Source organism: Cynocephalus volans, chromosome 16 (assembly GCF_027409185.1).
Source record: "Cynocephalus volans isolate mCynVol1 chromosome 16, mCynVol1.pri, whole genome shotgun sequence".
Taxonomy (NCBI): domain Eukaryota; kingdom Metazoa; phylum Chordata; class Mammalia; order Dermoptera; family Cynocephalidae; genus Cynocephalus; species Cynocephalus volans.
Window position 1 is genome coordinate 63,051,846 of NC_084475.1, and position 12,964 is coordinate 63,064,809.

Consider the following 12,964-nt stretch of genomic DNA (forward strand, 5'->3'; position numbering starts at 1 on the left):
GTTGAGTGAAATAAGCAAAGCACAGAGGTATAAATATCACATGTGCTCACTTATGTAAGGAGCTGTGAGAGAAAGAAGGAAGGAAAGAAAGTCCATAGCAGTGTGTTGGACTTGCAGAGGGACAGAGCATTCCATGGGCTACAAAGTGGAGTAAGGGGGTTGAGGGAGGGAGAGGGAGTTCGGGCATTATCGGGTGGGGGACACAGGGTACAAATGCAATTTGTGGTAATGGGCGTGCTGCCAGTAGGAATCTGGCCCTCACATCATGGGCACAAGGGCTGACAATCAGCTTTCTATCTCATGAATATTCATAAACAATATTCTCTGTGTGTGTGTGTGTGTGTGTGTGTGTGTGTGTGTGTGTCTGTATATATGTATATATAAAAAATGTCTTCTAACCATGAAAAAAGTATGTATTGCAAAATGGGAAAAACTATACACACAAAAAACCCCGCATTCTTTTCCAGATTTCTTCGAATTTCTGTCTTTCCCTCAGGGTCACTAACTTCTTTTCTCTCATTTCACTTCTACCGACTCCAGTATGGTTTCTGCTTATTCGTTCTACAAACCAAATGTCACTAAGGTTGCCAGTACGGTCTATTTTCCAATGTAGTGGGCAGTTTGAGTTCACACCTTCTGTGGAATCTACTGATTCCTCTTCTCAGCACATTTATTGTTTAGAAAAGACATTTATCGTCTTTGTCTCCAAAGGGTGAGTCTTTATAATGGATGGCTATTCCATCTTCTTCATCTGTGGCTCTTCTGTCCACTTCCTTTAAAGTTTGAAGGTCCTTAGAATCCAGACAATGTCTGTTTCTCCCTCTGTCATCTCTTCCCACATGACCAACTTCATTTCTGCACTTTCAGTTGCCATTATGATCCTCCAGGCATTGAATTCCTTGCCAATTGCAAATTCCTGTGTCCAACTAGTGCTGGACATTTGCACTTACATGTCTAGCAATTTGTGGGGCGTATCGGTAATTTTATTTCTATTTCCTGACATGCTTCCATCTACCTTCTGCAGAGAGAATTTTATTGGTTGTTTCATTTTCTCATTATACTGTTTCACATAACTGATATTAAGTATGAGTGTGTTTCTTTTGAGCTCTCTTTCCCTCCAAGAATCAAAGATAGAAGAGAGCATGTTCACATCCGTATTCTGAGGGGAACAAACAACCTCTTTTAGGTGAAGTTCATTTTTACCGATAGCTCGAATACACTAATGTTGAGGAGATGGATTGTACCATCTGTCTTTACGTCAGGTTGTAGAGACAGGCTTGGACTTTCTTTTTAAAGAATAAACAAATACAAGCATTTTTCTATAGTAAAAATTTAATGCAGAAAGCAATATAATAGTTTCACAAAATACAAAGAATATATTTTGTTCTATGAAGCACAGTATAAAGGCGTATTGACAAAAACAATTTCAATCTTGTCAACAGTTAGATAAATAAACATTTAAATAAATAAATAGATAGATACATTTGCACGGTCGTCTGTAAGTACCAGTCCCTGCAGGGTTGAACATGACGCTGCTGAACACCCTGAAGGCATCTGACAAACTTGAGGCACTTCATGTCATGATTGTAGCAGAAGTGACAGTCTTGGCGACCGGAGAGCTCAGGAAAGTGCCATAGTGTGTACTCGTCCATGAGAGTCGTTTCCACGTCGGACCAGGTCTCATTGCCTCCTCCCTAATCTTCCCCGCATGTTTATTGATGAAGAGAAGGATCTCACGATTTCTGCTCTCACGACCTCCCAGGCGCAAGGGCTGTGCCTCTTCTCTTTCAGGTAGAGACTGATTCTTTGGAAGTATTTCCTCACGGCCAGTGCGAAGTCCTCGTTCACCAGGGGAGTCTCTTCCACCCCCACCTCCGGCATCAGACAGGCTTCCAGGTCGTCCAGCTGCTGACAGAGTCCAGTGCAGAGTTTGTCCAAGAGGCTCTCATCCCAAGCAGCCGATGAGCCCTCTGTGCAGAAGAGGTTGAAGCTCTGCTGGGTCATCTCATGGAGGACAGAGATGGCTCGGGCCTTCTGCAGCTGGTGGCCATCCAAGTCTTCCTGGGGGAATCCGAAGTCATTTCTGTCCTTCAGGCAGGACAGAGGGGAGATTCTCCTCATTCGTCCCAGGAGTATCAAGGCCCTCCTGGTCCCCAGGCTGTGGGCCTGAGGCAGATCACAGCCCAGAGAGCAGGTCGCCTGGCAGCTGAGCACCAGCAGGGCCATCAGTAAAGGAAAGGGCAAGGCCATTGGGGATCTCGCAGATGCTGCTGGCCTGGCTGAGATGGGCGACTCTGAGCCTTAGCCGCTAGGTTCTCTGAAGAGCTTGCTTTGTGCATGTGTCTTAAATAGGGAACACACTAGTTTCCATTTTTTGGATGCCCGTGTCTTCCTTTCTACTTCTGTTTTTGCTTTCTTTATGCACTCTCTACATACTTTGAGAGCAGCGTTTCTCCACCTTTTTCTTTTCTCTTTTATTTCTTTCATGGTGGCCTGCTCATCCCTTTCCTCCAGAGCCTGGTTAAATTGTTTTTTCCGAATTGACCCTCCTGTGATAAGCTACAAAGGCGGGGGTATATCGTGCAATTATTTACGGACCGTATCTGTAGCTCAGGTTTATACGTAGAAAAGAAAGTGTGAAGTTAACTTTTTGCATTCAATGCATGTTTAAGAAGGTCTCTATAAAAATTTTAAGCCAAGACTTAAGTTTCAAAGTTATTGATTTGACTTGGCTTTATAAGTTTATTTGCTGAGCTCCTTTTTGTGTCATCTATTGACTTATATAAATTGTAATGAGTCAAATTTCACATGCAAATTCATGTTACAAAAATACACAATACCAATGTAATGACATACTTAAATATCTTTCAAAACTGCTAAAAATTATCTATCAATTCAATTATTTTCTTCCCATTAATTTCTAGTGTACCTAACTTTAAATTTTGTTCCATACGATAGAATACATTGTCACTGTGCCACCTCCCGGATGTTCCCCCAGGTGCGGTCAACTTTTATTTCTTTTTAGCACTCGACTTCATTATTGATGTGGCGAATAACTTTAGCAGAGCCACATAATAAAGCACAAATTCTTTGCATTTAATTCTCAAAGCCATTAACTCATTCAGTAGCACTCAGGAGCAAACCTCAGCTCCATCCACGAGACAGCCAAAGGCAGTCCATATGTATTCGTGTGGAGGCCACATCTCGAGACATGATTTTGAGATCAAGCGATCGTCTATTCACCGTAGGCTTGTATTGCTCATGCTGCATATGCTCTGTGGATCTTCCGAGAACTCAATGTCAGTGCTTCTTGATACACAAGAAAACCCGAGGGAAATAAAAATTAGTAATAAGGGACAGGTTTTCTTAGATTTGGGCTTTGGAGAACCACAAATTATTGTAATGACTAAGATTTGTTAACACCTCTAGGAACTAATTTTCACACTTTTGGGAGCAATACCATCCCAAGAAGAATGCACGATGGAGAGAACATCAATTTTATTTAAAAAGAAAATTTTGTTTTGCACCGAAGTTCAAATTTCCAACCAAACATCAGTCGGAGATTCCAATTCTAATGGAATCTTATTAAACCAAAGGAAGCCATCTTTGTCATAAATGGCAACAATGGGATGTAGGTGTGATGAAAATAAATGGCTGTTCAATTGTTGTGTACCGCTGGCGAGACACCAGAGATCTTTCTTTCCCATTTCCTTTTACATAGAAAGGAAAGTTGCTGCATTTTCCCTCCCAAGGAATGGGAATACCAAGAAAGCCAATATATGTACCTCAGTGTGATCAAACGTCACAAGGAAAGCAATATCCCACTGCAAAGGACACGACGAAGGATAATTTAGCTAAATTGAGCCCAGCCAAGGGGCAGATGAGGGGATGCGGCAGAGCAGAAGAAAAGTGGTGGAAGGGACGCAGGTCAAAGGTAGCAAACGGGCATGGGCTCCAGGAAAAGCAATCACTGCTGGTCCAGGGGTTGGTTTCAGCTTTGCTGGATCCAGCTTTCAAGAGAGTCAAGGGAGACACAACAACCACAAGAGTTTACACACAGAAAAGGCAAACTTGTGAGAGTGCAATATGCTCTCTGGATAACGGGGAAGCGAGAAATGCATCCCTTGTTTTCTCCTTGTGGATAAATGGACTCAGAAGTTGACTCATCGTCTTGTCATGTCTCCAGCAAGAAGCAAGGGAATTCACAATTTCAAAGGACACCCCTTCTTTACACATGGCTATATTATTTCTCCTAGCTGTCAGAGATGATGTCTTTATTACACTGAACCTTCGAATGAACTTCGTCCTAAGAATATAGGTCGCCATGAGTCCGTAAGTTACTCTTGGCCAGAGGAGTCGTCTTATGCGGTCTTGTTTCCTGGGCATCTTAGCCTAGTTCCTATCATTTCCGGAGCTCAGTCAATATTTATGAAAGGAATAATCATTATAATAACAGTGGAAAGAATAATACCAATACATACTGGAGACATGAATTGGGAAGACAATAGATCTAAAGAATTTGTAAGCTCTTCCCGCTTCATGCAGGGAAATTGTAATGGAAGATTTTGTGACGATTTAAAAAACAAAACACAAACACTTGATTGTAGAGATGCTTTCTTCCCATTTGTAGTTTTAATATTTAGAACCTCAGGATGTGCCACAGGGCCTGGTTGCAAATGGAAGACCCACCTTCCACTTTTACTTCAGTGCCCCTCAAGGAAGCGCAACGCCTTGCCTGATCGCACATTCCTTGTCTTTTCCGATAATACGGAGACGATGTGAATGTTACAATGTGTTTGGGGACCTTGTCCCTATACACTTGTCTGTTTTTCAATTTTGGCCTGTGCCTTTGGGAATCACTTAACTCTTCCCAAGATTCAGTCAGTGTCGCTGTGAACTTTAATGAATGACATCCGTGTCGTTTTCCCTGAGTCTAAATTGTGGAATCAGCGTTGGCATCAGATTTTGAAATAAACTGTGCCTAGCAAGAATGCCAGTTAATTTTCTCTTACAAATACTGTTAGTACACACAGTGTGAAAATAAAGAGTGGTCTTATTCAAAGAACATATATTCTCTTCTCACTAATCCCCCAGTCGGACTCTCTTTCCCCTCTCCTTTGCACTTAGGTATCCGACGAGCATGAATCCAGGCTGAGTAAATACGGGTGGAAGTGATGTTCACCCTGTGCAGCATGGGTCCTTCAAAGCATCCTACAAGTGATCCACCATATAATTTTTTCCATATCGACTGAGCACAGTAGCCTCAAGCGTCGCAAACCTGTTTGAACTTATATGTTGATGATGGCAAAGCTGCAAAATAGTAGGTTGTGAGGTCCCTGAAACCCCGCTCAGAGGAGGCCAACACTGAGCTCTTCTATAAAGGAAAGATAAGTTTGTATTATCATCTAACTACTGGTGGTTTTCTTTTGTTCTGTTACAGGAGCGAGCATCAACTTGACTGACAAATGCCCTTCACCAAATTCTAGACTGAAGAACCATGTCTGTAAACAATTAAACTTCCAACTTCGGAAACAACAAGCACCACTCAAGAATTGAAACAGATAATGAAAATTATAAATCATGACAGTATTTATTTAGGACAAGACACCATGTTATTCTCTCTAATCATTCTACTGTAAATTCACGATGTAGAACGTATGTTTTACATAATCCCATGATTTAGGATTCAGATGTTTTTCAGCTGGTGCAAATGTGTGAGTTTAGCTTGCTTTGGGGGGCCTGGTAAACAATCGTGTAATTGGTTAGGGAGGGTCCTGAGTATAACTTCTACGTCATTTCCTGACGTTGCTCTGAAGGCGGTGAATGAGGACTAAGCGCACCTCAATTTCCACTCTGACCACCTCCCAGGCACAGGGGCTGTATTTCTTTTCCCTCAGATAACCAATCATTTCTTGGAAATACTTCCGAACGTCATTTCCCAAATCAGGACAAGAGAGAGTTTCTCCATTTGTCATCTGCACTTGTCGCAGGCTCTTCTCAAGGCTGAAGAGTAGTTTATCGAGGAGGATCGCATCCCAAGCAGCATGGCTGTTCTCTCTTTTGAGGAGGCTGAGGATCTGCTGGAGCATCTGACCACGGAAACAGGTGGCATGTGTCTTCTGGATTGGGGTGATATTTTCTCCTGTCCAAGGAAAATTGAAGTTCTTCCTGTCCTTGAAGCATGAGTGAGATGGGATCTTTTTCATCCGTCTCACTAGCATGATGGCTTGCCGGTTTTCCAGGCCATGGCTGGAAGGCATGCCCCAGACAGATGAGCAGGCAGGGACGGAGCAGAGCACCACTCCCGCCATGAGCAGGCAGATGTGGACCATTGAGAATTTCAGTGATTCTCGAGGCGGCCGCGAGAGGGCGCGCGAACGGCCTTTTCTGAGCCTCCGGTTCCGGAAACGCGGACGGACTCGGCCGCTTTTGGTTTCAGAGGGTGCCACAGCCCGAGAGAGCAGACGTCGCCGCTTGTCGCGCCGAACCGGTGCTGCTTAAATAGTGTGGAGAACATTTTCCTCCGATGGCTGCGGAGAGAGCTCCGCCGCGGCTTGGCGCGACCCAGTTTTCTTCGGTGAGGGCCGTGAGTGTCTGAGCTGCTCCCTGTGCTCGGGGCTTTCTTTCGCGTAGAAGCCGCAGCGAGACTGAGTTTGACGGGGAAACCCATTGAGTCGGGACCCGAGGGCTCGCGATCGCACGGGCTGTGATGGTCACAGATTCCGCAGGAGTGGGGGACGCGAGGCCGGGACAGCCTGGGAAAGGGGAGCCGGGTAGACAGCGGGTCCGGGAGCAGCCCGAGTGCGGGAGCCTCGGGCGAGTGAGCGGGGACGACGGCGGTGATACCGCCGGGACCGTGACTGGGGCCGGGACCGGGGCCGGGGCCGGGGCCGGGCCGGGCCGGGCCGGGCCGGGAACAGGGACGGAGCCGGGGCCGGGGCTGGGGCCGGGAACAGGGATGGAGTCGGGGCCGGGGCCGGGGCCGGGGCGGGAGGAGGGACGTGCGCCCCCCTGTGGGGTCGTCGGAGTTTTCAGTGGCCCATGTTTCTGAGTCAGGACGTTCAAGTCTTTGAAAAAAGGAATCTAGGCAAATTAAAGCGGCATTATTTGATTTAGATCGTTTTTATGTAATTTTACTTTCCTAGCATTAAAGGAGGGAAACTCCACGATATTTGCAAGGTGCTACTTTACTTTTCAACGGACAGAACTGCCATGTTTAGGTTTCTTGTGATTCAGGATTAATCTTCGATCATTGCTCTTTCACCTGAGGTTGCTGAAACTTCTTTCGCAGAACGCCACCGTGACTTGTGTTGCTAGGAAGAAAAAGGAGCAGTGTCGTGTAGGAGCAGTTGAGGGCATTTAGCCGGTCAGAACCTTCAACGCTCTTGGGTGAGAGTGGCATAGAGTGAGTGCAATTTGCCACACTTGATGACCATGCAATTGCCACAGTCTCCCTTCTCCCTGGTGAGACTCTGAGGGATTTGCAAGTGCACGGTCATTTCTGGTCTTTACTTAAAATTGTATTACTTTGTTTCTCCTGGATAGTTTTTCACTAATTTTCATTTTTCATACGGCATGGAAATATCATTTGTGTCGATTCCTTAGATTGCGGCCTCCTTAAATTTTTGGCTTGAGGAAAGTACTCCCTAATTCCAGCCCAGGAAACAGCTTTTGAATTAGTATTGTGATTATCCGTGGTTGAAAATCAAGGAATGTCCACTCACCCTCCCTTCAAAAAAAGCCCCAATACAAATAACTTATATATTTAAATGCATTTTATATATGCTTAAAATTATATATATTTTATATGCATAGGTAATTATATGTCAATGTAAATACTTTGTTTATATTATATGTAAAGATAATTATACATACAGTATTACATATTATCTAATATTTGTATATTTATAATGTTGGATTATATATGTATATACAGTTAGATTCATAGGTATACTTATGTTTACATATATTTACATATATATTATTTTAGAATAAGAAGAAAATAGATATACTACATGTATTTTTATACAATATATATACTCCGTATATTTTTAAACCTTTTTTCTGTCCTTTCCAATTTTCTTTTTTTAGATCCCTGCTTCAAAATATATCACCAAACGTGGGTGAAACTGACTGACTGTGAAGGACAGATTAGTATTTCGTTTGTAAACTGTTCACAGAGCAGCCATTTTCTGTCACTCGACTTCCTGCCACACCGGTTCCCCGGAAGGTGCTTCAAGGGTGCTGGGCAGTTTCTCTTCTGCACCAGGCACTGCTCTAACACTGGCAGCCTGGGCTCTGCTCCTGCACAGGCCTGCAGACGGTCCCCCTCGTGGAGTTTCCATTTGAGAGGCACCAATGTGACTGGCCCTGAGCGTGTCAAGGGAGCTGCACTGAAAGCTTCTCTTGGCTTGACTCGGTTGAATGCAGACTCTACAGAGGATTACGATATTTGTTATATCAATACTCACGGTAACTATTGTTTACTATGTTCAGATTCTCAGCAAGTAACTTGCAAGTTTATGTGATTTAATCTCTCCAATTTCCACTGGAAAACTAGTACTGACAACTACTAAAGTTTTCTCACAGTTTCCCTGTCTCAGTTATAACTGGATCCACATTGCCAAGCATGTTATCACTCATGTATATGCAGTCAACACATTACTGGTGACAGACGAAGAGAACTAATGAATTAATGCCTCAGCTCTATGCTGCTATTATCTATCGATTATGTCGGAAAATATGAGCTATGGCTCCTGTGAAGAAAGGTGGAAGACATCAAATCTAGTGAATGAGTCCTTTAATAGGGAAATGCAGACAGAGGAGGCAACTTGTATTTCAGTGCAATCGAAGAAATTTAATAATGCTGTACAGGATCAAATCTCTAAGTGCTAGAATTTGAAAAGAGACATATATTGAGACGTATTTATTTCAACATTGGTTCTCATTTGTATGAATATTTCCTACTGGATTGAGATTTCTTTCATTTTTGATGAACGTGTTGAACTTCCAGTGTAATAACACGAGCGCAGTGTTGAAGTCATGACATTATCTGAGGCTCGTAAATGGAAGACAAAGTGAAAGGAAGTGGAAACAAAACTGGGACAAGCCCAAAAGCTGCAAACCCTGGGCTCGCCGTGTCAGACTCTCACATGCAAGAAGGTGCTGATAGCAGCTGGGTCGATGCCCGACACCTCCATCCCCCCAGTGGCCGCGCTACCTCCTCCCTGGTGCATTGGCCCATTTTGTGTTGCTCTAAGAGAATATCTGAGACTAGGTAATTTGGAAAGAACAGAGGTTTGTTTGTCTTATGATTCTGGGACAGCTGATTCTGGCATGGACCTCAGGCTTCCTCTACTCATGGTGGAAAATGGCAGGCACTGGCGGGTACAAGCAGATCACATGGTGAGAGGAAGCAAGAGAGGCAGGGAGGAGATGCCAGGGTCTTTTATACAACCAGCTCTCCAGGGAACTAATAGAGCAAGATTTCACTAGGGCCCCACTTCCCCCAGGGAGAACATGAATCCATTCATGAGGGATCCGCCCCCCATGACTCAGCTTCCAGCACTGCCACATTGAGGACCAGATTTCCGCATGAGTTTCGGTGGGGACCACACATCCAAATTCTATCACCTGGTGACACTGAAGATGATGTGCTCCAGTTCTCTCTGCACCGTTCGCTGTGACCTGACCCAGGTCCGTGACCTGCCAAGGCAGGAGACCGACCTCCACAGTTCTGCACCCAGGTGGGAGAATCTTCCTTTTTTCCCATCCGAAGGAGGAGAACGTATTCAGTTCCCCTGGAGCAGCTGGATGGTGGCAAATTCCAAAAGGCTCAAGCCACCTCTGTTCCCCATGAGATTATCCAACAGATCTCCAACTTCCCCCGCACGAGGGCTGAAATTCCTCACTGGACTCGATGACTCACTAGAGTCTCTGGAGCCCTGTGTGGTGCAGGAGATGGAAGAGACCCTGGGCAGGAGGAGGAAAACATACATTCCGATTTTAAATAGCCTTTCTCGATCATTTTCATGTTTGCTTTTTACTCCTTTGTAAATATCAGGTCTGATTGGTTAATTGTTCCAGAGCCAGTACACGTGCCTCGAAGAAGAGTTCCTCCCAACAGAGCCAGCATCACCTTGGCCAGATTCTCCTTCACGGGGTGGTTGCATAATGAGAGTGCACTTTGGTCATTCTTTCTAGACAGGAAACTTTTCCTCACTTGCTCATGTAGTAACTGTCGGTTTAGTTAACACTAGACGCCACTTGTACACATTGCGTGTCCGCTTGACTGGGTGCACACACTGCGGGAGAGCGCGGGGTGCCGACAGCATGTGAGTGAGCGAGGTGCACTGCCAGACCCTGCGCGTGGGGAGGAAGAGCGCTCACCGGACTCCTGCCCGGACCGTGAACATGACAGCTCAGTCTTGGTTCTGCAATTCTCTCAACTATGCATAAAGTCGTTAAATCCCGGATAGCAAACATGATGTGGCTCCAGAGAGTTTTTGGGCAAAGTGACAGTACAGACTTAACTAGAACAATTTTCTTTTACAGTAAATATAACAATATCCTTTAATGGATGAATGAATAAGGAAACTGTGACATATACATTTAAATACACCCCCCCCTCCCCACAACACAGAGCATGGAATACTACTCTGCCACAAAAAAGAATGACATACTCCCATTTGCAACAACATGGATGAGCCTGGAGAAATTTATGTTGAGTGAAATAAGCAAAGCACAGAGGTATAAATATCACATGTGCTCACTTATGTAAGGAGCTGTGAGAGAAAGAAGGAAGGAAAGAAAGTCCATAGCAGTGTGTTGGACTTGCAGAGGGACAGAGCATTCCATGGGCTACAAAGTGGAGTAAGGGGGTTGAGGGAGGGAGAGGGAGTTCGGGCATTATCGGGTGGGGAACACAGGGTACAAATGCAATTTGTGGTAATGGGCGTGCTGCCAGTAGGAATCTGGCCCTCACATCATGGGCACAAGGGCTGACAATCAGCTTTCTATCTCATGAATATTCATAAACAATATTCTCTCTCTCTCTCTCTCTGTGTGTGTTTGTGTGTCTGTATATATGTATATATAAAAAATGTCTTCTAACCATGAAAAAAGTATGTATTGCAAAATGGGAAAAACTATACACACAAAAAACCCCGCATTCTTTTCCAGATTTCTTCGAATTTCTGTCTTTCCCTCAGGGTCACTAACTTCTTTTCTCTCATTTCACTTCTACCGACTCCAGTATGGTTTCTGCTTATTCGTTCTACAAACCAAATGTCACTAAGGTTGCCAGTACGGTCTATTTTCCAATGTAGTGGGCAGTTTGAGTTCACACCTTCTGTGGAATCTACTGATTCCTCTTCTCAGCACATTTATTGTTTAGAAAAGACATTTATCGTCTTTGTCTCCAAAGGGTGAGTCTTTATAATGGATGGCTATTCCATCTTCTTCATCTGTGGCTCTTCTGTCCACTTCCTTTAAAGTTTGAAGGTCCTTAGAATCCAGACAATGTCTGTTTCTCCCTCTGTCATCTCTTCCCACATGACCAACTTCATTTCTGCACTTTCAGTTGCCATTATGATCCTCCAGGCATTGAATTCCTTGCCAATTGCAAATTCCTGTGTCCAACTAGTGCTGGACATTTGCACTTACATGTCTAGCAATTTGTGGGGCGTATCGGTAATTTTATTTCTATTTCCTGACATGCTTCCATCTACCTTCTGCAGAGAGAATTTTATTGGTTGTTTCATTTTCTCATTATACTGTTTCACATAACTGATATTAAGTATGAGTGTGTTTCTTTTGAGCTCTCTTTCCCTCCAAGAATCAAAGATAGAAGAGAGCATGTTCACATCCGTATTCTGAGGGGAACAAACAACCTCTTTTAGGTGAAGTTCATTTTTACCGATAGCTCGAATACACTAATGTTGAGGAGATGGATTGTACCATCTGTCTTTACGTCAGGTTGTAGAGACAGGCTTGGACTTTCTTTTTAAAGAATAAACAAATACAAGCATTTTTCTATAGTAAAAATTTAATGCAGAAAGCAATATAATAGTTTCACAAAATACAAAGAATATATTTTGTTCTATGAAGCACAGTATAAAGGCGTATTGACAAAAACAATTTCAATCTTGTCAACAGTTAGATAAATAAACATTTAAATAAATAAATAGATAGATACATTTGCACGGTCGTCTGTAAGTACCAGTCCCTGCAGGGTTGAACATGACGCTGCTGAACACCCTGAAGGCATCTGACAAACTTGAGGCACTTCATGTCATGATTGTAGCAGAAGTGACAGTCTTGGCGACCGGAGAGCTCAGGAAAGTGCGATAGTGTGTACTCGTCCATGAGAGTCGTTTCCACGTCGGACCAGGTCTCATTGCCTCCTCCCTAATCTTCCCCGCATGTTTATTGATGAAGAGAAGGATCTCACGATTTCTGCTCTCACGACCTCCCAGGCGCAAGGGCTGTGCCTCTTCTCTTTCAGGTAGAGACTGATTCTTTGGAAGTATTTCCTCACGGCCAGTGCGAAGTCCTCGTTCACCAGGGGAGTCTCTTCCACCCCCACCTCCGGCATCAGACAGGCTTCCAGGTCGTCCAGCTGCTGATAGAGTCCAGTGCAGAGTTTGTCCAAGAGGCTCTCATCCCAAGCAGCCGATGAGCCCTCTGTGCAGAAGAGGTTGAAGCTCTGCTGGGTCATCTCATGGAGGACAGAGATGGCTCGGGCCTTCTGCAGCTGGTGGCCATCCAAGTCTTCCTGGGGGAATCCGAAGTCATTTCTGTCCTTCAGGCAGGACAGAGGGGAGATTCTCCTCATTCGTCCCAGGAGTATCAAGGCCCTCCTGGTCCCCAGGCTGTGGGCCTGAGGCAGATCACAGCCCAGAGAGCAGGTCGCCTGGCAGCTGAGCACCAGCAGGGCCATCAGTAAAGGAAAGGGCAAGGCCAT

The 12,964-nt window shown here is 44.5% G+C and overlaps 2 protein-coding genes across 2 annotated transcripts; both read right to left on the reverse strand.

The window, feature by feature from the left end:
- Positions 1–1,746: 1,746 nt before the first annotated feature.
- LOC134364556 (interferon alpha-4-like) lies at positions 1,747–2,094 on the reverse strand (the record flags this gene model as incomplete). The annotated part of the gene is made up of 1 exon (XM_063080444.1): positions 1,747–2,094. A coding segment is annotated over one exon (348 nt), but the record flags the coding sequence as incomplete, so codon positions are not given.
- Positions 2,095–12,394: 10,300 nt separating this feature from the next.
- On the reverse strand, positions 12,395–12,964 carry LOC134364878 (interferon alpha-4-like). Its single transcript, XM_063081064.1, has one exon. It carries the CDS (start codon positions 12,962–12,964, stop codon positions 12,395–12,397), a length of 570 nt encoding a protein of 189 aa, XP_062937134.1.